The sequence below is a fragment of the Manis javanica genome, chromosome 14 (assembly GCF_040802235.1).
Source record: "Manis javanica isolate MJ-LG chromosome 14, MJ_LKY, whole genome shotgun sequence".
NCBI classification, from domain to species: domain Eukaryota; kingdom Metazoa; phylum Chordata; class Mammalia; order Pholidota; family Manidae; genus Manis; species Manis javanica.
Genome location: NC_133169.1, coordinates 62,170,650 through 62,196,698, shown reverse-complemented (window position 1 = coordinate 62,196,698; position 26,049 = coordinate 62,170,650). Strand labels below are relative to the sequence as shown.

At 34.9% G+C, this 26,049-nt stretch overlaps 1 protein-coding gene across 3 annotated transcripts in view; it reads left to right on the top strand.

The window, feature by feature from the left end:
* The window catches only part of SRFBP1 (serum response factor binding protein 1), a 106,605-nt gene that overhangs the window by 65,278 nt on the left and 15,278 nt on the right, over window positions 1-26,049 (top strand). For 2 of the 3 annotated variants that reach the window (XM_073221252.1, XM_073221250.1), the window contains 5 exons: window positions 9,193-9,264; window positions 19,766-19,847; window positions 20,661-21,369; window positions 22,554-22,591; window positions 23,447-25,174. In XM_073221252.1, the coding sequence (XP_073077353.1) occupies window positions 9,193-9,264; window positions 19,766-19,847; window positions 20,661-21,369; window positions 22,554-22,591; window positions 23,447-23,700 (1,155 nt within the window). In that variant the 3' untranslated portion in view covers window positions 23,701-25,174. Of the gene's footprint in view, window positions 1-9,192; window positions 9,265-19,765; window positions 19,848-20,660; window positions 21,370-22,553; window positions 22,592-23,446; window positions 25,175-26,049 lie in introns of those variants that run through there. The other variant, XM_073221251.1, reaches the window with a different exon arrangement.

The window sequence follows — 26,049 nt, the reverse complement described above, 5'->3', positions numbered from 1 at the left end:
TAATTTAACTATGAAAGCTTAAATAAAGGAAGCAAATTACACTGATGCTAGAAAATAAAACTGGATTGAATGTCTAAAAATAAAACAATGTATGTATTATACAAATTAACACTTTCAAGTGGGAAGGTGAAGATTTTCAGACTTGGCTCATTTTAAGGAAATTTAAGAAAAGGAAACCATTTAAGCCCAGTTTCAGAAGCTATGTTTAATTATAATTTGATTAGCAAATTACTGATATTTTTACTTTCCCATGCATTGCATCTTTTTTTATGAAAAAATCTTTGCACCATTTTTGTACAACTAAGTAAAATTGCTAAAATTTTACTTGTCTAATTTAGTGTGCATCTCTCATACTTACTTTAATGTTGTTTAGTGCAGTATCCTATATTTAGCACCTGTTACATAGCTCTGGTATCTTCATTTTTGTCTTATTTATCCTTGATCCATGGTTTTCTAATTGAGAATGGTTTTATTATTGTTTGTACTACTTGCCTCTCTTTTTTTTTTTATTTGGTATCATTAATATAAAATCACACGAGCAATATTGTGGTTACTAGAATCCCCCCATTATCAAATCCCCACCACATACTCCATTACATTCACTGTCCATCAGCACAGTAAGATGCTATAGAGTCACTACTTGTCTTCTCTGTGCTATACTGCCTTCCCTGTGCACCCCCGTCCGTTATGTGTGCTGATTATAATGCCCCTTATTTCCCTATCCCTCCCTTGCCACCCACCCTCACAAGTCCCTTACCTTTTGGTAACTAACTGTTCGTTCATTCTTGGGTTCTGTGAGTCTGCTGCTGTTTTGTTCCTTCAGTTTTTGCTTTGTTCTTAAGCTCCACAGATAGTGAAATCACTTGGTACTTGTCTTTCTCCGCTAGGCTTATTTCACATGATACCCTATAGCTCCATCCATGTTGGTACAAATGATACGATTTGTTTTCTTCCTATTACTGAATAATATTCAATTGTGATATATGTACTACATCTTCTTTATCCATTCATCTCTGATGGACACTTAGGTTGCTTCCATTTCTTGGCCATTGTAAATAGGGCTGCGATACACCTAGGGGTGGATACGTCTTTTTGAAACTGGGCTCCTGCATTCTTAGGGTAAATTCCTAGGAGTGGAATTCCTGGGTCAAAGGGTATTTCTATTTTGAGTTTTTTGAGGAATCTCCATACTACTTTCCACAATGGTTGAACTAGTTTACATTACCACCAGCAGGGTAGAAGGGTTCCTCTTTCTCCGCATCCTCGCCAGCATTTGCTGTTTCTAGTCTTTCCTTGTTGGCCATCCTAACTGGTGTAAGGTGATATCTCATTGTAGTTTTAATTTGCATTTCTCTGATAATTAGCAATGTGGAGCATCTTTTCATGTACCTGTTGGCTCTCTGAATTTCTTCTTTGTACAAGTGTCTATTCATACCCTCTGCCCATTTTTTAATAGGGTTATTTGCTTTTTGGGTGTTGTGGCATATGAGTTCTTTATATATTTTGGATGTGAACCTATTGTCAGATATGTCATTTACAAATATATTCTCCCAGACTGTAGGATGCTTTTTTGTTCTGCTGATTGTGTCATTTGCTGTACAGAAGCTTTTTAGCATGATGTACTCCCATTTGTTCATTTTTTATTTTGTTTCCCTCAGCCAAGGAGAAGCATTCAGGAAGAAGTCGCTCATGTTTATATTCAAAACAGTTTTGCCAATGTTTTCTTCTAAGAGTTTTCTGTTTTCATGACTTACATTCAGGTATTGATCCATTTTGAGTTTACTTTTGTGTATGGGGTTAGGCAATAATCCAGTTTCATTCTCTTGCATATAGCTGTCCAGTTATGCCAACACCAGCTGTTGAAGAGGCTGTCATTTACCCATTGTATATTCACAGCTCCTTTATCATATATTAATTGACCATATATGCTTGTGTTTATATCTGGGCTCTCTAGTCTGTTCCATTGGTCTATGGGTCTGTTCTTATGCCAGTATCAAATTGTCTTGATTACTGTGGCTTTGTAGTAGTGCTTAATGTTGGGGACTGTAATCCCCCCTGCTTTATTCTTCCTTCTCAGGATTGCTTTGGGTATTTGAGGTCTTTTGTGGTTCCATATGAATTTTAGAACTATTTGCTCTATTTCGTTGAAGAATGTTGTTTGTGTTTTTATATAGATGGTATTGAATCTGTAGATTGCGTTAGGCATGATGGCCATTTTGACAATATTGATTCTATCTGTGAGCACAGGATATATTTCCATTTATTCATGTGTTCTTTAATTTCTCTCATGAGTGTCTTGTCATTTTCAGAGTATAGCTCTTTCAGTTCCTTGGTTAGGTTTATTCCTAAGTATTTTATTCTTTCTGATGCACTTGTGAATGGAATTGTTTTCCTGATTTCCCTTTCTGCTAGTTTCTCATTAGTGTATAGGAATGAAACAGATTTCTGTGTATTAATTTTCTTTCCAGATACTAGTTCTTGGAATTTTAGAGTGAACTCTTTAGGGTTTTTTATGTACAATATCATGTCATCTGCAAACAGTGACAGTTTGACTTCTTCCTTACTAATCTGATGCCTTTTATTTCTTTTTGTTGTCAATTGCCATGGCGAGGACCTCCAAAAGTATGTTGAATAAAAGTGGAGAGAGTGGGCATCCCTGTCTTGTTCCTTATCTTAAAGGCAAAGCTTTCAGCTTCTCGCTGTTAAGGATAATGTTGGCTGTGGGTTTGTCATATATGGTCTTTATTATGTTGAGGTATTTCCCTCTATGCCCATTTTGTTAAGTGTTTTTATCATGAATGGATGTTGAATTTTGGCAAATGCTTTTTCAGCATCTATGGGTATGATCATGTGGTTTTTGTCCTCCTTTTTGTTGATGTGGATGTTGATAGTTTTTCGAATGTTGTACCATCCTTGCATCCCTGGAAAAAATCACACTTGATCATAATAGATGATCTTTTTGATACATTTCTTAATTCCATTTGCTAGTATTTTGTTGAGGATTTTTTTCATCTATGTTTATCAGGGATAGTGGTCAGTAGTTTTCTTTTTTTGTGGTGTCTTTGCCTGGTTTTGGATTCATAGATGTGATGCTGGATTCATAGAACGAATTCGGGAGTATTCCCTCCTCTTCTACTTTTTGGAAGACTTTACAGAGGATGGGTATTAGGTCTTCACTAAATGTTGGATAAAATTCAGCAGTGAAACCATCTGGTACAGGAGTTTTGTGCTTAGGTAGTTTTTTGATTACCAGTTCAATTTCCTTCCTGGTAATTGGTCTATTCAGATTTTCTGTTTCTTCCTGGGTCAGCCTTGGAAGGATGTATTTTCTAGAAAGTTGTCCATTTCTTCTAGGTTATCCAGTTTGTTAGCATATAATTTTTCATAGTATTCTCTCATAATTCTTTGTATTTCTGTGGTGTCTGCAGTGATTTTTTCTTTCTCATTTCTGATTCTGTTTATGTGTGTAGACTCTCTTTTTTTCTTGATAAGTTTAGCTAAGGTTTATCTATTTTGTTCATTTTCTCAAAGAACCAGCTCCTGCTTTCACTGATTCTTTCTGTCATTTTATTCTTCTCAATTTTATATATTTCTATTCTAATCTTTATTATGTCCTTCGTTCTACTGACTTTGGGCCTCACTTGTTCTTCTTTTTCTTGTGTCATTAATTGTTAGTTTAGACTGTTCATTTGGGATTGTTCTTCTTTCCTGAGGTAGGCCTGTATTGCACTGTACTTCCCTCTTAGCATGGCTTTCACTGCGTCCCACAGATTTTTGCTGTGTTGAATAATTGTCATTTGTCTCCATAAATTGCTTGATCTCTGTTATTATTTGGCCATTGATCCACTGATTATTTAGGAGCATCTTATTAAGCCTGTATGTGTTTGTGGGCATTTTCGTTGTCTTTGTGTAATTTATTTCCAGTTTCATACCTTTGTGGTCTGAGAAGCTGGTTGGTACAATTTCAATCTTTTAAAATTTACTGAGGATCTTTTTGTGGCCTAGTATATGATCTATGCTTGAAAATGTTCCATGTGCACTTGAGAAGAATGTGTAATCTGTTGCTTTTGGATGGAGTATTCTGAGATGTCCATTAAGTCCATCTGTTCTTATACGTTGTTCAGTGCCTCAGTTTCCTTACTTATTTCTGTCAGGTTGATCTGCCCTTTGAAGTGAGTGGTGTATTGAAGTCTCCTAAAATGAATTCATTGCATTCTGTTTCTACCTTTAATTCTGTTAGTATTTGTTTCACATATGTAGGTGATCTTGTGTGGGTGCATAGATATTTATAATGGTTGTATCTTCTTGTTGGATTGACCATTTTATCATTATGTAATGTCCTTCTTTGTCTCTGGTGATTTTCTTTGTTTTGAAGTCTATTTTCTCTGATACAAGTAATACAACTCTGGCTTTTTTCTCCCTGTTATTTGCATGGATTATCTTTTTCCATCCCTTTCCTTTCAATCTGTATATCTCTTTGGGTTTTTGAAGTGAGTCTCTTGTAGGCAGCATATAGATGGGTCTTGTTTTTTATCCATTCAGTGACTCTGTCCTTTGAGGACGAATACTCTACCTTGCAAGGTTATCATTTAAATTTGAAGGATGGATTAAACAATTTTCAGATAAGCAAAAGCAGAATTTACCTCATACAAACCACCTCTACAGTGCATTTTGGAGGGAATGCCATAGATGGAAGTATTCCTTAGTTAAATAGCTGTCAGCTGGGGAAATAAAACCACAGTAAAGTAAAACAATTAATTACTAAGCAGATATAAAATCCAGTCAGCTACCTGCAAAGTCTATCAAGGGATAAACAAAGATACAGAATATGATAACTAATATATAAAGAATGGGGGAGGAAGAAAAGGGAGGAAAGAAAAAAGAACCTTTAGGTTGTATTTGTAATAGCATACTAACTGAGTTAAGTTCTACTGTTAGATAGTAAGGAAATTACCCTTGAACCTTTGATAACCACAAATCTAAAGCCTGCAATGGCAATAAGTATATACCTATTGATAATCACCCTAAATGTAAATGGTCTGAATGCACCAATCAAAAGACAGAGAGTCACTGAATGGATAAAAAAATAAGACCCATCTATATGCTGTCTACAAGAGACTCACTTCAAAAACCCAAAGACATACAGGCTAAAAGTAAAGGGATGGAAAAGATATTTCATGCAACTAACAGCGAGAAAAAGCCATAGTTGCAGTACTTGTATCAGACAAAATAGACTTAGAACAAAGAAGGTAACAAGAGACAAGAACATTACATAATGATAAAGGGCTCAATCCAACAAGAGGATACAACCATTATAAATATCTGTGCACCCAATACAGGATCACCTACATATGTGAAACAAATACTAACAGAATTAACGGGGGAAACAGAATGCAGTGCAATCATTTTAGGAGACTTCAACACACCACTCACTCTGAAAGACAGATCAACCAGACAGAAAATAAGTAGACTGAGGCACTGAACAACGTATAAGAACAGATGGACTTAATGGACATCTCAGAACACTCCATCCAAAAGCAACAGATTACACATTCTTTTCAAGTGCACATGGAACATTTTCAAGCATAGATCATATACTAGGCCACAAAAAGATCCTCAGTAAATTTTAAAAGATTGAAATTGTACCAACCAGCTTCTCAGACCACAAAGGTATGAAACTGGAAATAAATTACACAAAGAAGACGAAAATGCCCACAAACACATATAGGCTTAATAAGATGCTCCTAAATAATCAATGGATCAATGGCCAAATAATAACAGAGATCAAGCAATTTATGGAGACAAATGACGACAGTTATTCAGCACTGCAAAATCTCTGGGATGCAGCAAAGGCTGTGCTAAGATGAAAGTATATTGCAGCACAGACCTACCTCAGGAAAGAAGAACAATCCCAAATGAACAATCTAAAAACAATTAACGACACAAGAAAAAGAAGAACAAATGAGGCCCAAAGTCAGTAGAAGGAGGGCTATAATAAAGATTATAGAGTAGAAATAAATAAAATTGAGAAGAATAAAAAAATAGAAAGAAATAATGAAAGCAGGAGCTGGTTCTTTGAGAAAATAAACAAAATAGATAAACCCCCAGCCAGACTTACCAAGAAAAAAAGAGAGTCTACACACATAAACAGAGTCAGAAAAGAAAAAGGAAAAATCACTACAGACACCAGAGAAATACAAAGAATTATGAGAGAAAACTGAAAAAAGATATGCTAACTGGATAACCTAGAAGAAATGGACAGCTTTCTAACAACCTTCCAAGGCTGACCCAGGAAGAAACAGAAAATCTGAATAGACCAGTTACTAGCAAGGAAATTGAATTGGTAATCAAAAAACTTACCTAAGCACAAAACTCCTGAACCAGATGGTTTCACTGCTGAATTTTATCAGGTATTTAGTGAAGAACTAATACCCATCCTCCTTAAAGTTTTCCAAAAAAGTAGAAGAGGAGGGAATACTCCCAAACTCATTCTATGAGTCCATCATCACTCTAATACCAAAACCAGGCAAAGACACCACAAAAAAAGAAAATTACACACCAGTATCCCTGATGAACATAGATGCAAAAATCCTCAACAGAATATTAACAAACCAAATTCAAAATACATCAAAAAGATCATGTATTATGATCAAGTATGATTTTATTTCCAGGGCTGCAAGGATGGTGCAATATTAGAAAATCCATCAACATCATCCACCACATCAATAAAAAGGAGGATCAGAACCACATGGTCATCTCCATAGGAGCCGACAAAACATTCACCAAAATTGAACATCCATTCATGATAAAAACTCAACAAAATGGCTATAGAGGATAAGAACCAAACATAATAAGGGTCACATATGACAAATGTACATCCAACATTATACTTAAAAGCGAGAAGTTAAAAGCTTTTCCATTAAGATCGAGAACTAGACAAGGACACCCACTCTCCCCACTTTTATTCAACATAGTTCTGGAGGTCCTAGCCACAGCAGTCAGACAACACAAAGAAATAAAAGGCATCAAGATTGGCAAAGAAGAAGTCAAACTGTCTCTGTTTGCAGATGACATGATATTGTACATAAAAAACCCTAAAGAATTCACTCCAAAACTACTAGAATTAAGATCTGAATTCAGCAAAGTTGTAGGATACAAAATTAATACTCAGAAATCCATTGCATTCCTATACACTAATGATGAACTTGTAGAAAGGGAAATCAGGAAAACATTTCCATTCACAATTACATCAAAAAGATTAAAATACCTAGGAATAAACCTAACCAAGCAAGTGAAAGACCTATATTGTGAAAACTACAAGACACTCATGAGAGAAATTAAAGATGTTAAAGAAGACCAATAAATGGAAACACTTCCCATGCTCATAGATAGGAAGAATTAATATTGTCAAAATTGCCATCCTACCTAAAGCAGTCTACAGATCCAATGCAATCCCTATCAAAATACCAATAGCATTCTTCAACGAACTAGAGCAAATCATTCTAAAATTCATATTGAACCACAAAAGACCCCAAATAGGTAAAGCAGTCCTGAGAAGGAAGAATAAATCTTGTGGAATTATGCTCCCCAACTTCAAGCTCTACTACAAAGCCACAAGAATCAAGACAATTTGATACTGGCACAAGAACAGACCCATAGACCAATAGAACAGACTAGAGAGCCCAGATATAAATACAAACATATGGTCAATTAATGTACAATAAAGGAGCCATGGATATACAGTGGGGAAATGACAACCTCTTCAACAGCTGGTGGTGGCATAACTGGACAGCTACATGTAAGAGAATGAAACTGGATTATTGTCTAACCCTATACACAAAATTAAACTCAAAATGAATCAAAGACCTGAATGTAAGTCATGAAAACAGAAAACTCTTTAAAGAAAATATAGGCAAAAAACTGTCTTGAATATAAACATGAGCAACTTCTTCCTAAATTATTCTCCTTGGGTGAGGGAAACAAAATAAAAAATGAACAAATAAGAGTACATCATGCTAAAATCTTCTGTACAGCAAAGGACACCATCAGCATTACAAAAAGGCATCCTACAGTCTGGGAGAATATATTTGTAAATGGCATATCCGTCAATGGGTTAACATCCAAAATATATAAAGAACTCACACGGCTCAACACCCAAAAAGCAAATAACCCTACTATAAAATGGGTGGAGGATATGAACAGACACTTGTACAAAGAAGAAATTCAGATGGCCAACAGGCACATGAAAAGATGCTCCACATTGCTAATTATCAGAGAAATGCAAATTAAAACCACAATGAGATATCACTTCACACCAGTTAGGATGGCCAGCATGAAAAAGACTAGGAGCAATAAATGGTGGCAAGGATGCGGAGAAAGGGGAACTCTCCTACACTGCTTGTGGGAATATAAACAAGTTCAACCATTGTGGAAAGCAGTATGGAGGTTACTCAAAAAAGTAAAAATAGAAATACCATTTGACCCAGGAATTCCACTCCTAGGAATTTACCCTAAGAGTGCAGTATCCCAATTTCAAAAAGACATATGCATCCCTATGTTTATTGCAGCACTATTTACAATAGCCAAGAAATGGAAGCAACCTAAGTGTCCATCAGTAGATGAATGGATAAAGAAAATGTGGTACATATACACAATGGAATATTATTCATCCATAAGAAGAAAACAAATCCTACAATTTGCAACTACATTGATGGAGCCAGAGGGTATTATGCTCAGTGAAATAAGCAAGGTGGAGGAAGACAAGTACCAAATGATTTCACTCATCTGTGGAGCATAAGAACAAAGCAAATACTGAATGAACAAAACGGCAGCAGAGTCAGAGAACCCAAGAATGGACTAACAGTTAGTTACCAAAGGGAAAGGGACTGGGGAAGGTGGGTAGTAATGGAGGTATAAGGGGAATAAGGGGCATTACGATTAGCACACATAATGGGGGTTGGGGCACGGGGAAGGGAGTATAGCACAGAGAAGACATGTAGTGACTCTAGCATATTACTTTGCTGATGGACAGTGACTCTAATATGGGGTATGTGATGGGAACTTGATAATGGGGGTAATCTAGTAACCACAATTTTGCTCATGTGATTGTATATTAACAATACCAAAATAAGTAACTAAATAAATAAATTATACTGATTGATAACTAAAACTATTTATTTTATTCTTTTGCAGGAATTGAAACCTGATACAGTAACTAAATCTGCTCTTGGTGATGATATCAACTTTGAAAAAACCTGCACAAAGGTAGATTTGCAATGGATTGTATTTTGTTTAGGAAAATTTCCTTATTTATATTATTGACCTGCATTTTTCTTGTCATTTTTTTCATTTAAGAGAAAACTCTAAAGAAGCCAGTTATTATTAGTATATAATGATTTTTAACCCCCTTGATCTCTGGCGTTGCCACATAAATATATATATTTATGGTAATTTATGAATTCTGCTTTGCTGTGTTATCACACCTTCAAGGTCCTTAAAGGTATGTTGAATTTAATGTGTCATTTATGCATTAGATAACAGTCTGGAATATTACTAATTAGAACAAAGAATCTTTATTTTTGTTCTTTCCAGGTAATTTTCATGTATTGTCAATTAATCTCTGCATTCACCCTATGAAAGATTCTTTTTATCCCCTGTTACAAATGAGAAAACTGAAACTAACTCAGAAAGAATAAATTGAGCTAATGGAGGCTATACCATTGTTTTGTGGCATAGTTAGGACTTTGTTCCCCAGATCTTTGACTCCTTGAATTTGCTGCCTCTTATTATTATCTCCCTGTTTTCATTCCCACCCACTTTGCTAATGCCTACATAAGACAGTTCCACCTAAGAACAGATTTTAGGTTAATTGATTTTTCTATGTTTTCAGTTTCATTGACATTTTCTGTGTAATCTATATTGTTTCTTTCTTCTTGCATTTGTGTTCGTTTGCCTCCTTTTGTAGTTTCTTAATGTGGAAGGTTAAATTACTGATTTTACAGCTTTATTCTTTTTTAATGTGAGCATTTAATGCTATAAAGTGTCTTCTAAGTACTAATTTTAGCTGCATACTATAATTTGATATGTTTTATTTTTATCTTCTTTGAATTCAAAAATGTTTTAAATTTCCCTTGAAACTTTATCTTTGACCCATGGTTTAATTATAAGTATATTGTTTAGTTTCTGAGGAGTGAGGAGTATTTCCAGGTATCTTTTCCTTACTATTTCCTTCATGATCCTTCAGTACCCTTTTTTATTATTTTTATTCATTTAATTTTTATTATTTGTGTTATGGTCCAGAGTATGGCTTATGTTGGTAAATATTTCATGTGCACTTGAAAACAGTATATATTTTATTGATATCAGTGTCTGTAAATGTCAATCAGATCAGGTGATGGTGTTATTCAGGTGATTAATATCTTTACTGATTCTGCGTGCTTTTATTGATTACTAAGAGAGTTATGTTGGAATCTCCAACTATATGTCTGTTTGCCTGTTCCAGCCTTACCAAAAAAACCCTCCAAAACCTCCAGTTCTACATCTGTGTAGACTAGCATTCACATCTCTACGATTGATATGAGACATTCTCTATAAATAAAATGCTAAATTTTAAAGCATTTTATTGTAAGAAGACCAAAATATGAAAAGTTTTAGTATGAGGGGAGGAAGGATTTTGTCATCATCCTCCTTGTCATATGACAGTACCAAAGTCATGAGCATGATTTTACAGCAGTCTTTTTTTACTAGCATGATTTTATAGTAAGTAGTCTTATTTCATAGGATTCGTTTACACAGATTAGAAAAAAGTTTAGTCCTCCTATAGCTTTAAATTTGTAATTTGGTCTATGTATCAGTCATAATAATGGCATGTTAAGTAGAATAGTGGTGACTATATAAAAATAAGGCAGAATGTACTTTTGTTTTCTCTTGAGAATTTAAAAAGTTAGTAATAAAGGATTTTTACCAGAACTTTCTGGTTGGTAAATTCTAAAAGTATTTCATTAATGTTTAATTTGTGGTGGAAGTAAAAAGCAATTTATTTTTAGTTCCATAATAATAATATGTTTTCATTTAGACTCTAACAGTAAAACTTGGCAATATTTACTACTTAACTTGAACTTGAAAATATCCAAAATAAAATGTCTTGTGTCTTTTTTTTTTTTCCCTCAGCCAGGCTGTTTTCCCTTTTGAAGGTTAATATTACTTAATGTATATACCATCAGTTTTTTAGTGTATCTTCTTCTATTTACAACCCTTTGTTCAACCTTCCATTGTGTGAAATGTCATTTATCTTAAAAATGGGGATACAAACATCCATATTAGCTTATTATTGCTATTTTGTAATATTAAACTTATTTGCATATAGCTAGATTTGTACCATGATATTTATGATAGTAATTCAGATAGAAATCTAATAGAAATTCATATAGAAATCTTTATTACTGTTAGGATCTGAGTGAAATATTTTCAAGTGAAACCTGATTTCATTTTTTTTTTTTTTGTACTTCCATTCAAACAAAAAGAAGGAAGGGAAGGTGGAAAGGGAGTTAGGGAGTAAGGGCAAACAGTTCCTCAAAATTCTTGATGGAACCCTTGAAGCATTTAAAGCCAAGGGGAACTGCCATGCTTAAAAATCATTTCAGATTCCTCCTAGGATGTTTTGATTTTAGCTATTTCGTTAAAATTTTATTTTATTTGTGATATTTTTCCACTGGATTCAGATTCTTCTGTATCAAAATGTTAGTAAATTAAACCTCTAAAATGAAAGTGAGCAAGAGGCAGAGTGTTGGGGAGGGAGGGCTAATTATTGTTTAGTTTGTCATAGGAAGGGAGCTTAGTGGAAGGTGACCAAATCGGAATATAACATCTTACAGCTTGCACAGTTCTTCCATATACATTCTTTTTTTTTGGGGGAGAGCAAGGCAGAGGGTTGTATTTAGAGATAAAGCGAGAGGACAGAGCCCCTGGGATAAGAGTCCCATCCATATACATTCTTATCTCAATTGGTCTTACAGCAATGATCTCATATAGAAAGCTTTCATGTAGGCACGTGTATGTGTGGTAATAATAGTAGTGTGTTCATTTTTACATGTGGAAAGAGGGTACAAAGGTTAAGCAGCCACTTAATGTGTATATGATGAGATTTTAAAGCTAGAGTTTAGGGACCAGAACTCTGATATTTCCAGATAGTTATTGCCAAAATTTCAGGAACTTCTCAGTTCTAAACATCTTGCATTCAAAGCAATACACTATGTACTTTGAAAGAAATGAATAGAATACAGGACAGAATATTTTCTGGAGGAATATGTAATCGAGTATAAAATAATGGACAGTTAATGTTAAACAAATAGAGGATAAGAGGAAACAAATTAATATTTGTTAACATCTACCAGTTGCCTGACTCATTAGGTCTTTTATATATATATTAGTTTTCTCAGGAAAGATGATAATAATAATGCCATTTAACAGATGAGACAATGGACTTGAAAGGTAAAAAATACACCTGTAGTCAGTCAATGAGACATGGCAGGTACAGGTCTAAATCCAGGTCTCTGCCTATGAAACAAAAGTTTAGGATCAAAGGATGGAATAAATCCCATATATGTAAAACTACACTTTAGAATCATGGCACCATAGGAATTATAAATATTTTTATAAATACAAATATTTATATGGTGATTTATAATCTTAGGTAAAACCTAGAATTGAAATTAAGTCCAGTTAATTAAAAGTACTGCTACTAGCATTCTACCTCTACCATTTCATTTAGAGACCATTTGTTTTAGGCAACATTGCAAAGGAATGAACCTTGCATATAAGAGAGCCCTTTCATTTTTAGACTGTGGATATTCACATTGTACATTCTTAAAATTCTTTTCAAAATTGACCACCAAATGCTTGTGTTCATAATAAGCACCCATATGCCAAAATAAAATTTTTCCATTAAAAGATGAGGTGTTTTCCCTTTTTATTTAATTTGAAAGGGAAGAAACTGGAGGTGTGTGAAAACCGCAGTTTCCTGAGAATTTTCCATGGCAAACACTGTGTCAATAAATAAGGAAAGCTGTGGTTTCCTTCATACCTCCTCAGTATTGTGAAGATTTTGTCATGCAGGTGTGAAAAAGACTGTTCATAAAAAATACTTAGCCTTTTAAGTTTCAGAATAAATTCGTTTAAATTTAAGATGTATGACTACACAAACCTATATAACATTCTCTGTCTTTGCTATGAAGTTTATCACATTCTGCCTTGGGTTAGTTATTTGTGCGTTTGTCTTAACCTTTTAAAATGCAGCAAGATTGTGAGCCTCAAAGGATGGTGTTTGTGTCCTCGTGTATAAGCCAGACCATACCTTCACATAATAAGGCATGTTCATGTAATTTAAAGAGAGAAAGTAGTGAAGAAGGAAAGATGGAGAGGAAAGAAATAAGGAGGCATAAAGGATTTGAAGTCTCATGGCAGGGGTTGCCCTACTACTCTTGTGAGTTCCTATGCTTAGCCCAGCACCTTAAGCAAAGTGTACTAATCACATGTTGCAGCAGAAGCCAAAACACTGCCAAAGATATGAACCCAAGGCCACTAGTTTCACAAGCCTCTTGTATCTTAACATAAAGATTTCTGGAAGACTTGGATTGAGATGCAAAATGATCAAATAGTTTGGAAGAAAACTTGTGAATACATAGTGAATTCAGAAAACTGACTTCAAGTTCCAGCTTGTTCCTAAATAGCTAGGTAATCTTGAAATCAGTTCAAGACTGTTAGTCTAATTATTAGATAAACTTTTTGTTCTTTAATTCCTTTACTCAGAAGTGAGATTGCTGGATCATATGGTAGCTCCATTTTTAATTTTTTTTGAGGAACTTCCATTTTCCGTAGTGACTGCACCAGTTTACATACACCAGCAGTGTACCAGAGTTCCCTTTTCTTCACATTCTTTTCAACACTTTTTAGTTAGCTTGTCTTTTTGATAAATGCCCTTGTAACAGCTGTGAAGTGGTAAGTTTTGCTTTGCATTTCCCTGATGATTAGTGATTCTAGCTCCTTTTTATGTATTTGTTGACCATTTGTATGTCTTCAGAAAAATAACCATTCAAGTCCTCTGCCCATTAAATCATCCTGCTTGTTTTTTTTTGCTGTTAAATTTTATGGGTTCCTTATATGTTTTGGATATTAGCCCTTTGTCTGAGATATGGTTTGCAAATAATTTCTCCCATTCCATAGGTTGCCTTTTCATTTTGTTGATTGCTTCTTTTATTTTGCAGAAGCTTTTAGTTTGATGTAGACCCACTTGTTTATTTTTGCTTTTGTTGCTTGTGCTCTTGGCATCTTGTCCAAAAACTCATTGCCAAAACCAGTATCCGGGAATTTTTTTCCCTTACAGTTTCGTCTTAAGAGTTTTATGGTTTCAGGTTTCAGGTTTAAGTCTTCTCAGTCCATTTCAAGTTAGTTTTTAGGAGTGACATAAGATAGGGACCCAGTTTCATTCTTTTGTATGTGAATATCCAGTTTTGCCTGTACCATTTATTGAAAATGAGTACTTCCCCATTGAGTATTCTTGGCCCCCTTGCCAAGATTCGACTGTATATGCATTTGTCTATTTTTAGGCTCTCAGTCCTATGGCATTGGTCTTTGCATCTGTTTTTATGCCAGTACCATACTATTTTGATTCCTATAGCTTTATAGTATAGTCTGAAATCAGGGAATGTGCTCCAGCTTTGTTCTTCCTTCTCAAGATTGCTTTGGTTATTCAGGGTCTTTTGTGGTTCCATATGAATTTTAAGATTTGTTTTCTTATTTCTATGAAAAATGCCATTGTAATTTTAATAGAGAGAGTGTTAAATCTATAACACTTTGGGTAGTGTGGATATTTTAACAGTATTCTTCTAATCCATGAGTACATATATCTTTCCATTTATTTGTATTTCCTTCAGTTTCTTTCTTTAAAATCATACCAGTTTTCAGCATATAGATCTTTTAACTGCTTGATTAAATTGATTCCTAAGTATTTTAATTGTTTTTGATGGTATTGTAAATAGGACTATTCTCTTTATTTCTCTTTCAGCTATTTTGCTGTTGAAGTATAGAAATGCAACTTAATTTTGTATGTTGGTTTTGTGCACTGTAACTTTACTGAATTAGTTTGTTAGTTCTAACAGCTTTTTGGAGTCTTTATGGTTTTTATATATAAGATCATGTCATCTATACAGACACCATTTGATTTCTTACTTTCCATTTGGAACTGTTTCTTTTTCTTGCCTGAATCCTCTACATACGCCTCCACTACCATGTTGAATAAACAGATCATTAAGTCATAGTTCCTTGGGATACATTCTAGGGCAGAGGAATAAGATTGCTAAATAAATTGAATGAAGAAATATATCGTTACAAATTTACCTTAAGTCAATACTAGACATAAGTAATACCACTGCTTGTTCTAAAACTCTTTATAAATAAGATGGAAAAATGTAGCTAGCTTTGGAAAGAAAATACCCAGTTCATCATTGCTTTTACCTAGCTGTTAAGCAGAGATTTTTAGAAACAGTGGTAGATATGTTTTTGAACAACTGTACATGGATACATTTAGTCAAAATCTATTTAGGATTCCCACAATGTCTTATCTAAAATGTATGAAATTAACTCATGATGAGAACAGTTACTTTCTAATTTATCTGTGCTACAAATACATATGTTCATGTATTACAGGTTATATCTGAAGTGAATTTTTAGTAGCTCCAAGGGGGAGATACATTGGAAGAAGCAGTTAATGATAAACAGCTGCTGCTAGAGTGTCTTCTTTTCCCTTGTAACTGAAGAAAGGGCAGGTTTCTGGAGTATGTATAACATTTGTGAGGACAAATTGTTTTTGTACTGCAATAAAGTGAATAATTGCAATGAAGTGAATCAAATAAATTTTTTGGTTTCCCAGTGCATATATAAGTTATGTTTACAGCATACTATCATCTATTAAGTATGCAGTAGCATTATGTCTTTTAAAAAAAAGGCAAGGTGCATACCTTAATTAAAAAATCATTTTGCTAAAAAATTGCTAACCATCCTTGGGACTTCCAGCAAGTTGTGATCATGGATCATCATAACAAATATAATAATAATGAAAATTTTGAAATACTTCAAGAATGTGACACAGAGATATGAAGTGAGCAAATTATGTTGGAAAATTGCACTGATAGATTTGCTGAACGCAGGATTGCCACAAACCTTCAATTTGTAAAAGAAACAGTATTTGCAAAGTGCAATAAAGTGAAGTACAATAAATGAGATATGCCTGAAATGTTCTGGGGTTAGTCCTGAGGAGTATAGCATATTGCCTCTGTATGAATACCAGATTGTTTCTACTAAGCCAGAATCTCAAATCGTATCACCATTCAGGAAGCACATTTAGTGCTTATAACCTGCTGCCGTGATTTGGCAACAAAAGTATGTTGAGGCAGTGTTTTTGTTTCAAATTAAATTTTCACACATCATGAGCGTGCTAAAAATTTTTTTTCTTTTTTCCTAATATTTTTAGATACCCCCACCAAGGATTCTACTTGAATGTAATTTAGAGCAGGTCCCACACTTATTCTATAAAAGGACCAGATAGTAAATATTCTGGGCTTTTCAGGCAATACAGTCTTTGTCACAGTTGCTCAACTCTGCCATTGTGACATAGTGCAAACATAGTATGTAAATTAATGAATTTGGCTGTGCCCCCATAAAACTTTTTTTGAATAAACAGGTAGCAGTTGAGAACTAGCCCATTTGCTAACCACTGATTTTGAAAATCAAACACTTGTGCAAGAATTTTTGTGAAAAATGAAAGATCTCTATTAGTCCAAACTTCAGTTGATTCTGGAACTTACCCCTACATCAATACGTTTATATTAGTACATTTTAAGCATTAGCTGTTGACTTCATGCTGTGGTCTATAAGGACTTAACCTCTTTTTCCTTCTCTAGCCCCTGTGTTAAATTATCCTTCTTATCCTTTCCATCCTATTTTGTCTTATTTAGATGAGATAAACACTTAATAATCATGTTATTTTGAGTCATACAGCAAATGATTATTGCTTTTGCTTTTCTGATTAATACTTTGGTTTCCTGTAGTTTGTAATAGTTACCTTTATTTTATTAGTCTTCTGTCTTCTCTCGAGTGTAATACCAAATTCTTCAAACATTATTGAAATCCCTCAAAATATTTAATATACCAGGTATTCTAAATTTAAATCCAAACCTCCTCTCTCCATCCTGGAGATGCCTTTTGCTTGGATCTCCTGTTTCTTACAACCATACCTTCTCCTCTTTTGCATCTCTCCTCATTTTAGTGGAGCCAATAGCTTCTAGGGGGAAAAGTTCAAGGAATGTAAACTTTTTAAACCTTCCAGGTCTGGAAGTATTTTTATTCTTCCCTAGTTTGGAAATCATTTTATTTCAGAATTTCAGAAGCATTACTCTGTTGTATTTTGAGCACTGATTCTGATTCCTCAATGTGTGTGTGTGTGTGTATGTGTGTGTGATTTATTTTTTCTCTGAAAGCTTATTATAGACCTGAGTATTCTGATATGACTCTATTTTCCTGTGTTGTGTTGAGTCTTTTAAGCCCAAAAAATCATGTGCTCCTTTCCTAAAAATGTTAAGCAAGCATGTTTGACCCAACCTTCAGCAGCCCAGCTTATTGCTGAGTCACTCAGGATACCAGTGATAGACTTTCTTTCCAAATTCTGTTGCATGTCTCTGAAGTAGATAAAATGGATAAGAAATCCTGTGTTGTCTTCAGAAAACCCAGCAAGGTGTTGAAGAAGCCGAGATTTGACTTAACACTGTAGTTAATGAGTGGCTCAAATGGACTACATTTCTTGGAGAAGGTTAAACTAAGAGTCAAAGTCAAGGTATATTATGCTCCCCTAAGGCTGCTGTGACAAAGTACCACAAATTGGGTGGTTGAAAACACCAGAAATTTTTTTCTCTGATGTTTTAGGAAACTAGAAAGCTGAAATCAGGGTGTCAGTAGGGCTATGCTTCCTCAGGAGGTTCTAGGGAAGAATGCTTCCTTGCTCCTTCCAATTTCTTGTGGCCCCAGTCCTTCCTTGGCCTGTGGCAGAATAACTCCGATCGTTGCCTCAGCCTTCTTCCCTCTCTGTTTCTCTGTGCCTCTGTCCAAAATGCACTTGTAAGGACATTAGTTGTAGATTAAGGGCCCACCCTAATCTAGTAGGGTCTTCACTTAATTAATTATATCTGCAAAGACACTGTTTCCAAGTAAGGCCACATTCTGAGTTTCTAGTTAAGTTAATTCATGAAATTGAGGGGATACAATTCAACCCCATTCATGAGGCAATTAGACAATAGGTGGTCCTGGCACAGGATTTGCACCATGGAATAATTTAAAGAAGTAGCTCTCTGAGTGACACTACCCAGGTATGTCCTCCAAACAATAGATTTCAAACTCCAGTCATCCTGCTTTTACTCATATGTTTATGTTACTGGAAGGAAAAAAGCCCTATATCAGACTGTTAAAATGAAGGACAAATTTAAAATAAAGATGTTTGGAGCTGGTAGCTCTATGTTCACATACTAGTGAAATATCTATTCAGTTGCTCTGTGGAATGTTTGCTGAATGCCAGTTCTTACCAGTTACTGTTCTGGGCACTGGGTCTATAGCAATGAGGAAAGCAAAGTCCTTGCCTTACAGATATCAAAATATCTACACTGGCATGCAATGTTAAGTGATGTGAAGTAATTAAAGAGTGATGGAAAGTATTGTGTTAGTTCAGATTACATTTGAGCATAGACCTAAATTCAATGAAATGATTAGCCATGTGTGTTCCAAGTAGGAAAGAGCTTGCAGTGGAATAACCCAAGCATCAGAAGGCAGGAAAGCTTAAAGAAGAACAGATATGGGGATGAGCATGATCTGGTTACATGTAGAAACTCCCTACGACTGCTTTATGGAAAACTGGCTATTAGTGAAGCAGGATGCAAAGTTGAGTGAGTTTATTACATTGGTGCAGGTGAGTGGTGTTGATGATTTGGTCAAAGGTAGTAAGAGTAGAAATCGTTAGAAGTGACTAATTCTGGATGCATTTTGCAGACAAAAGACAGGATTTGCTGACGGATGAATTGTGAGATGAAGGAAAGGGCAGTGTGATGGAAAAATCCTTAAAGTTTTAGTCCTGAGCAAGAAAAATTCAAATTACATATAATAACATGGGAAAGACTTGCAGTAGAAGTAAGTTTGAAAAGAAAATTAAAGAATTCTCCCTTAACCTGTCAAGTAGGTGGTGGGATATGTAAGTCCACAGCTCAAGTTAGAGTTGGAGGTAGAAATTTGAAAGTTGTCAGCCTACAGATGATACTTAGACTAATTAGCCTGAATTATGAGTTGTCTAAATTTATAAACACATTAAATATTATATATAATCTATTCTCATTCATTCATCATCAGATATTTATAAAGTGTTGGCTAATACATGAGGCACTGTGGTGGAAGGCTCTGAGAATATAGTAGTAACAGTAGGTATTCAAAATAAAATACCCAAAAGAATATTTATTAATTAATTACATGATTTTAATTGTTCAAGGACATTTTTGTCACCATGTATTTTACTTACCTTTAGCATGGATTAATTATACAGGTGGTTTATCTAATGAGATTATTAATCCCTATTCCCTATCTCTAATTTTTCAACATTATGATATATTTAATTTTATTCATGTCTTAATAGTGCCACATTATTTTTATCCCTCTTTGTTTATTGTTCAATTTGCAGCATGATTCTACTGCAACTGAAAGAGCAGTTGCCAGACTAGCAGTGCACCCTCTTCTGAAGAAAAAAATAGATGTGCTAAAAGGTAGGAGTTAGGTGACTTGTAAGAAATATAATTAGTTAAGCATTTGTGTATACAGTTTTGAATAAGTGACTGTATATTTTTATGGTTTATTTTCCTTTTGAGGATCTTTTATATTACAAATATCTCTTCCAATATTTCCAAAAATGGGAAGATACCTGAAAATATGAAATGTATCTGATGTCTCAAGAAACTAAATTACATTTTTTCCTAAATTCTAATATGTAAGTATAAAAAGTACTATTTACATAATATACAGTAAATATATTACTATACAAATTATTGTATTTATATAGTAATATATTCATGATATGGAATATAATTGATTTTCTAAATGTTGATATAATTCATTTTATTACTTTAGATGTTGCCACACTTAGTCACATAATTTTCATTTATGTGTGTTTTATAAAATGTATTGAAGTAATTAAATGTGTCAAATTAGAAGATACTTATTATTTTTATGTCTGAAACCTACAATCATATCATTATTTCTACAGAAATTAAAATTACCACTTATTTTATTTATTTATATTCAGTGAAGTTTTCACTGTCTCTCATAAACTCCAAGACATGCTAGGACAATTTTTTTTTTTTTAGGGAGATTTAAAATGGACACCTCTAAGCATTTCTTAAATGTTTGGTTGTTAAAAAGTTGACATTTCGAATTCAGACCCTTTATAACATATTTAGTACAAATTCCAGTTGTCCTCTTACATGTTTACAAGTAATTCTTTAAAATACTATACTGAAATGATGTTATTTTATAAAATTTGTTTTGATGCTGAAATAAGTCATGTGCTATTTCTCTTGCAGCTACTGTCAAAGCTTTTAAAGATGCAAGACAAAATGTTGCTGAGGTTAAATCATCAAAGAATGTTTCCGAAGAAAATCATTCCAAGGACACTTTGTGTTCAAATGATGATACCAGTAAGGTACAACATGAAGGAACTATTATCAGTGACCAAAAAGAGAAAGAAGCCAAATTATTGGCAAAGAAACCAATACATTCAAAAGCAAAAATATCCAAGATGGAACATGAACCCAAAGCAGTGGACATTCCAGTCTCTCCACCAAAGCCTTCTGAAAAGGATCCTGTAGTTCCCTCTGAGCCCCAAAAGATACCTGCTGACCAAAAAGGGAAAATGTTACGTAAAACAAAAAAAAAGGGAGAGTCTGATAACTCATGTAGCAGTAGCAGTGATGGAAAGGAATTGCATGAAGAAGAGAGGGAGTATTTTGATGATAGCACTGAAGAAAGGTTTTATAAACAGTCTTCCATGTCTGAGGAAAGTGATAGTGGTGATGACTTCTTCATTGGGAAAGTCAGACGGACACGAAAGAAGGAAAGTAGTTTCCATGCTTCAGCTGAGGAACAAAAAACCATCCAGAAAGTGTTACCTGAAGAAGATATATTTGAAACCCAGCGGGGTATAAAAAATGACAAAAATAAGCCAAATACAGAAACAAGGAAATTTGAATCAGTGTTTTTCCATTCTTTATCTGGATCTAAAAGCTCCAGAAGGTAAGTATATTTTTGTATTCTGAAATAATTATCGGTTCTTAATTTTTTTTAAAATATGAAGTAACTGTACATCCTAAAATAAGAGAAGAGCCTGTCACCCATAAATAATGCTAGTTTATACAATACATCCTGTGTTTAGACTTGGCCTTCTCCAACTTTATATTGAGATAATATATACAAATACATATATGGCAATGCCAGGTTTATCCTATAGCAAAATAATTTGTCTAGCTAATTTAAGTTTATTCTTTTGACTTATAAACGTTTGAAACTTGGAATTAGCTTTTGATGAAAAACTTCTGGGTATGTCTCTTATCTCATTCTTTAAACAGAACTTTCTGAAAAATAGTTTTTTTCTTGATGACCCAGGGCCACTATTGTAAACATCAAACATTTGATTATGTATTCGTATTTCAGTATATCCAGCTGCTTGTCCTAACACTGAGTTTCTCCAGACGACTTTATACTTGGTGGGACTGCTGTCCCTATCCCTGTAGTTAACCACCACTTTTCATGCTGTTCTGTTATAAGTCAAGTTTAATTTCACTTGTAACTCTAACTTGGAAAGGGATATCTCTCTTCACATTTTATAATAAAGATCATGATTAGCTAATTTATTCAGTAATAACTTTTTTCTTCAATAAACTGTTTTTCTCTATATTTATAAGTCAGGGATAAATTTTAGTAGAATAGAAAACTGTGGTATTGAGATTTTCCAATGAAGGAAGAGTATGAGAAAAACACACAATCATCTTAGAGAATTGAAAATAGTGAAAATATTATTTATAACTCTAAAACCTGCCTCAAAAGGCTACATTTTTTCCTCACTTGAAAATAATATACCACTACCCCTTCCCTCTACCATAAAATATAAGTCTTAATTTTTGTTATATGTGATTCATTCCCCCGTGAGAAGACTTTGGAAATTCTTTGTCTAGATAGTCCTTAAGAGTAGATACAAGGTAACCAAGATAGGATATTTTATGACCAGAAGTCCTTAAAAGGGTAGAGAGAGGAAAATTACCACATGTGATGTAGCTAAAACCTAGGGGTTTTATGATTTTTTTAAATGCTGGTGGCATGAGGGAATATAATATGAGTTTTATAACAGTTTTATTATGTTATCTAATGAAGATCAGATAATTTATCTTTCTCAAGTCCTGATGGTGTTTTTCTTCTTTTAGAAATTACAGAGAGCAGGCTCCGAAAAGCAAAACCTCAGGTAAGTACTAATGGCTGCCTGACTTCCATATGCAGTTATGCAATGCTTTGCCACAGTGAAAGGATGAAAAAAATGAAAATGATAATAACCTGAATGAATTATGTACTCACAGAAATGGAAACAGAGGATCTTAAAATTACCAGTGTAATTTAAAATTTTTTGATTGTTTTTTATTTTACCTATGTCCTGCCAATAAGAAAAATACAGACAAAAGTTACCAGGAAATAATAGGTCTGTTTAATTTATCTTGAACTAAATCAACATATTCTTAAGTAAATTATTATATAAGGTATATCTTAGTCAATTCCATGCCATTATACTTTCAGTAACAAGTGTTTGCTTCCTGGGTTAAGAGTAAAACCGGAATATTTTCTGATTAATTCATAACAAATCAAGTTTGAGTATTTGAGTAGACTGACTTCTGTATATAATCCCTAACTCTCACTGGCTTAAAATAATAAAAAAGTTTTTTTCACTCACATCACAGTCCACTGTATTAGCAGAGAGGTGGTGTTTTACATAGTCATTCAGGCATCAAGTTCCTTCCATCTTTTTGCTCCTTTCTCCTCCAGTTCCTAAGTGTTCTTGATTTGGCCAACAGAAGAGAATAGAGTACATGGAAAATTTTGCTAGAGGTTTCCATGGGCCAGAAAGTAGCAAGAATCAGTTGTGTGTACATTTCATTAGCCAGAATTCAATTATATGACCACATGTAGCCACAAAGGAACTAAGAATTGCAGTCTAATTATGTGGCTGGGAGAAAACAAGAAAAGTGGAGTTTATTGAACACGTAACTATCTGCCACTGGCCTCTTTTCGATTACCAGATGCCGATTTTGCTTTTCCTCCCACACAGAGAGGACTCTCAGCCTAGCCTTTCTCCAAAGGAAGCCACCCGCCAAGACCCATGCAGTGGCTGTGTCCGTCTCAAAGCCCAGGATCGCTGGGTGTTGGTGCAGCGCCTTTCACTACCTCATCGATGTGGCTGCTCACAGTTCAGTGTCCTGTGCATTCAAAACACAGACTGCCCCACCTCATAGCAGATACTTAGCGGCAGAGCAGGGACAGGTAGCCACAGTAAAAACTCTCAATCACTTTAGGGAAAAATGAGAGGCACACATCACATCTCCTTGAGCAGAAACTGTTAAGGATCGGGGAAGGACTTCCTTACCCATTGTTCTCCATGGTCCCTGACTGTACTTTTGAGAAGGTCTTTGTTCCATGGCCATATCTAAAGTGGACATTTTGTATGATCTCTTTGGGGGTTGCCCCAAGTGCTTGGTAAAAGTATATGGTCCTGAAGATGGTTTAAAGTCTATGGTTTAAGGTCTTAATGGTCAAGAGTTTTTTTCCAGTCCAGGCTTGTGATCTCTTTTACAATGCAGTTTCCTCAAAGACTCAGTAGATTTCTGACCTCTGTGTTTTCAGTCAGTCCATCTATGAGATAGTCACCACACCAGAAACTCTTCCCTCGAGCTAGTGCTCAAACTTGCTTTTTTTATGTTTGTGTCTGTCCCTGTCCCACCCACCCCCACAACCCGCCCCCTGTCACAGAGTATCTGCTGCATTGAGACGGAAGTTGGGCTGGGAAGGCTATACCTTTACTCTTATCTCTGAGGCAGGTCTGAGTGTTTCTGAGCCTTTACTGCTTAAAAACCTCTCTCAGTCTTACCTTTTATTGTTTGGAGCCCAGAGGCTTTTCTAAACCTAAGTTCCCAAATATTTGGACTCTGTTCCCTTTAGGTTTTGCCTGTGAGCTGGCCAATTCCTTCCAAACTCTTCTTTTTTATTGTAGTATATTTCCAAAGAACCTAATCTTTTCTTTCTTTCAGCCACTTACCCTGGTGCTGCAAATTCCATAGGCATGTAGCCTGCTTCCCACGTCATCACTGGCAATAAATAGTTATACCAATTTTTTTAACACATAGGGTGCCCCTTTTTCAGCCTCAGATATCCCATTTCCTTGCTACGTATGTACTGCTGAACTGCTAAGCCAAAGCCAGATTTGTTATTTTAATGTCCGTACCCAACCACACAGTACCACTTGCAGTATTATTCACAGTTGACTGCTTGCTGTAATAAATAGCTACTAAATCTCAGTGATCTATTTCTTGTTCATCACAGTCTGCTCCTTACAGTCGTCTTCCCTCTTGTGCCTCTAGGAGTTCTCTTTGCTCAGTGGAGAAAGGGAGAAAATAGAGGATAGAATGAGAGGTTTTTATAGTCAAGGCATTTGTTCAGATCCCATGGCCTCATCCAACGGTGGTGTGAAGGGAAATACCTTCCGGTTGTGCTCCTAGAAGGAAAAGAAAACTAAGTTTGGCAAAAACATGGCAATCTGCCTCATTTACCTTATATTCATAAACATAGGATAACTGTACTTTAGGCACTCCCATATCTTCCCAATGAGGAAACCCAAGTAAAAGGATTTTATGTTTGTTTTGCTTATTAGCTTATATATTCATAATATTTATTATAGATAGATAGACATACACTACATACACTAGTGATGTTTTGGAAATGCTGTCCCAGGCTGTGTACCTGTTAATATGACTTCATGATACTTACTTTTTTTTTTTTTTTTTTTTTGAGAGGGCATCTCATATTTATTGATCAAATGGTTGTTAACAACAATAAAATTCAGTATAGGGGGGTCAATGCTCAATGTACAATCATTAATCCATCTCAAGCCTAATTCTCGTCAGTCTCCAGTCTTCTGAAGCATAACGAACAAGTTCTTACATGGTGAACGAATTCTTACATTAGTGAATAAATTCTTACATGGTGAACAGTACAAGGGCATTCATCACAGAAACTTTCGGTTTTGATCATGCAATATGACCTATAAACCATCAGGTCAAATATGAATATTCATTTGATTTTTGTACTTGATTTATATGTTGATCCCACATTTCTCCTATTATTATTATTATTTTTATTTTTAATAAAATGCTGAAGTGGTAGGTAGATGCAAGATAAAGGTAGAAAACATAGTTTAGTGCTGTAAGAAGGCAAATATAGATGATCAGATGATCAGGTGTGTGCCTATGGACTAAGTATTAATCCAGGCTAGACAAGGGCAGCAAGACATCCACGGATGCAGAAGATTTCTCTCAAAGCAGGGGGGGTGAGGTTCTGAGCCTCACCTCTGTTGATCCCCAAATTCTCACCTGATGGCCCCCCTGCGACTGTGCCTGTCTTAGGTTGTTCCTCCCTTGAGGAATCTTACCCGTCTCTGGCTAACCAGTCATCTTCCGGGGCCATACAGGGAAATGTAAAGTTGGTAAGTGAGAGAGAAGCCATATTGTTTGCAAAGGTTAGCTTTTTACTTCTTTGCAGATTTATGCCCTGTGGCTTCTATGCCCAGCACTTGTCTCGAGGTATCTTTACCACCTGGAGGAATTATGATACTCGGTAAATTCGATATGAGGCACGAATTCTATTTAAGGTTTGTAATTA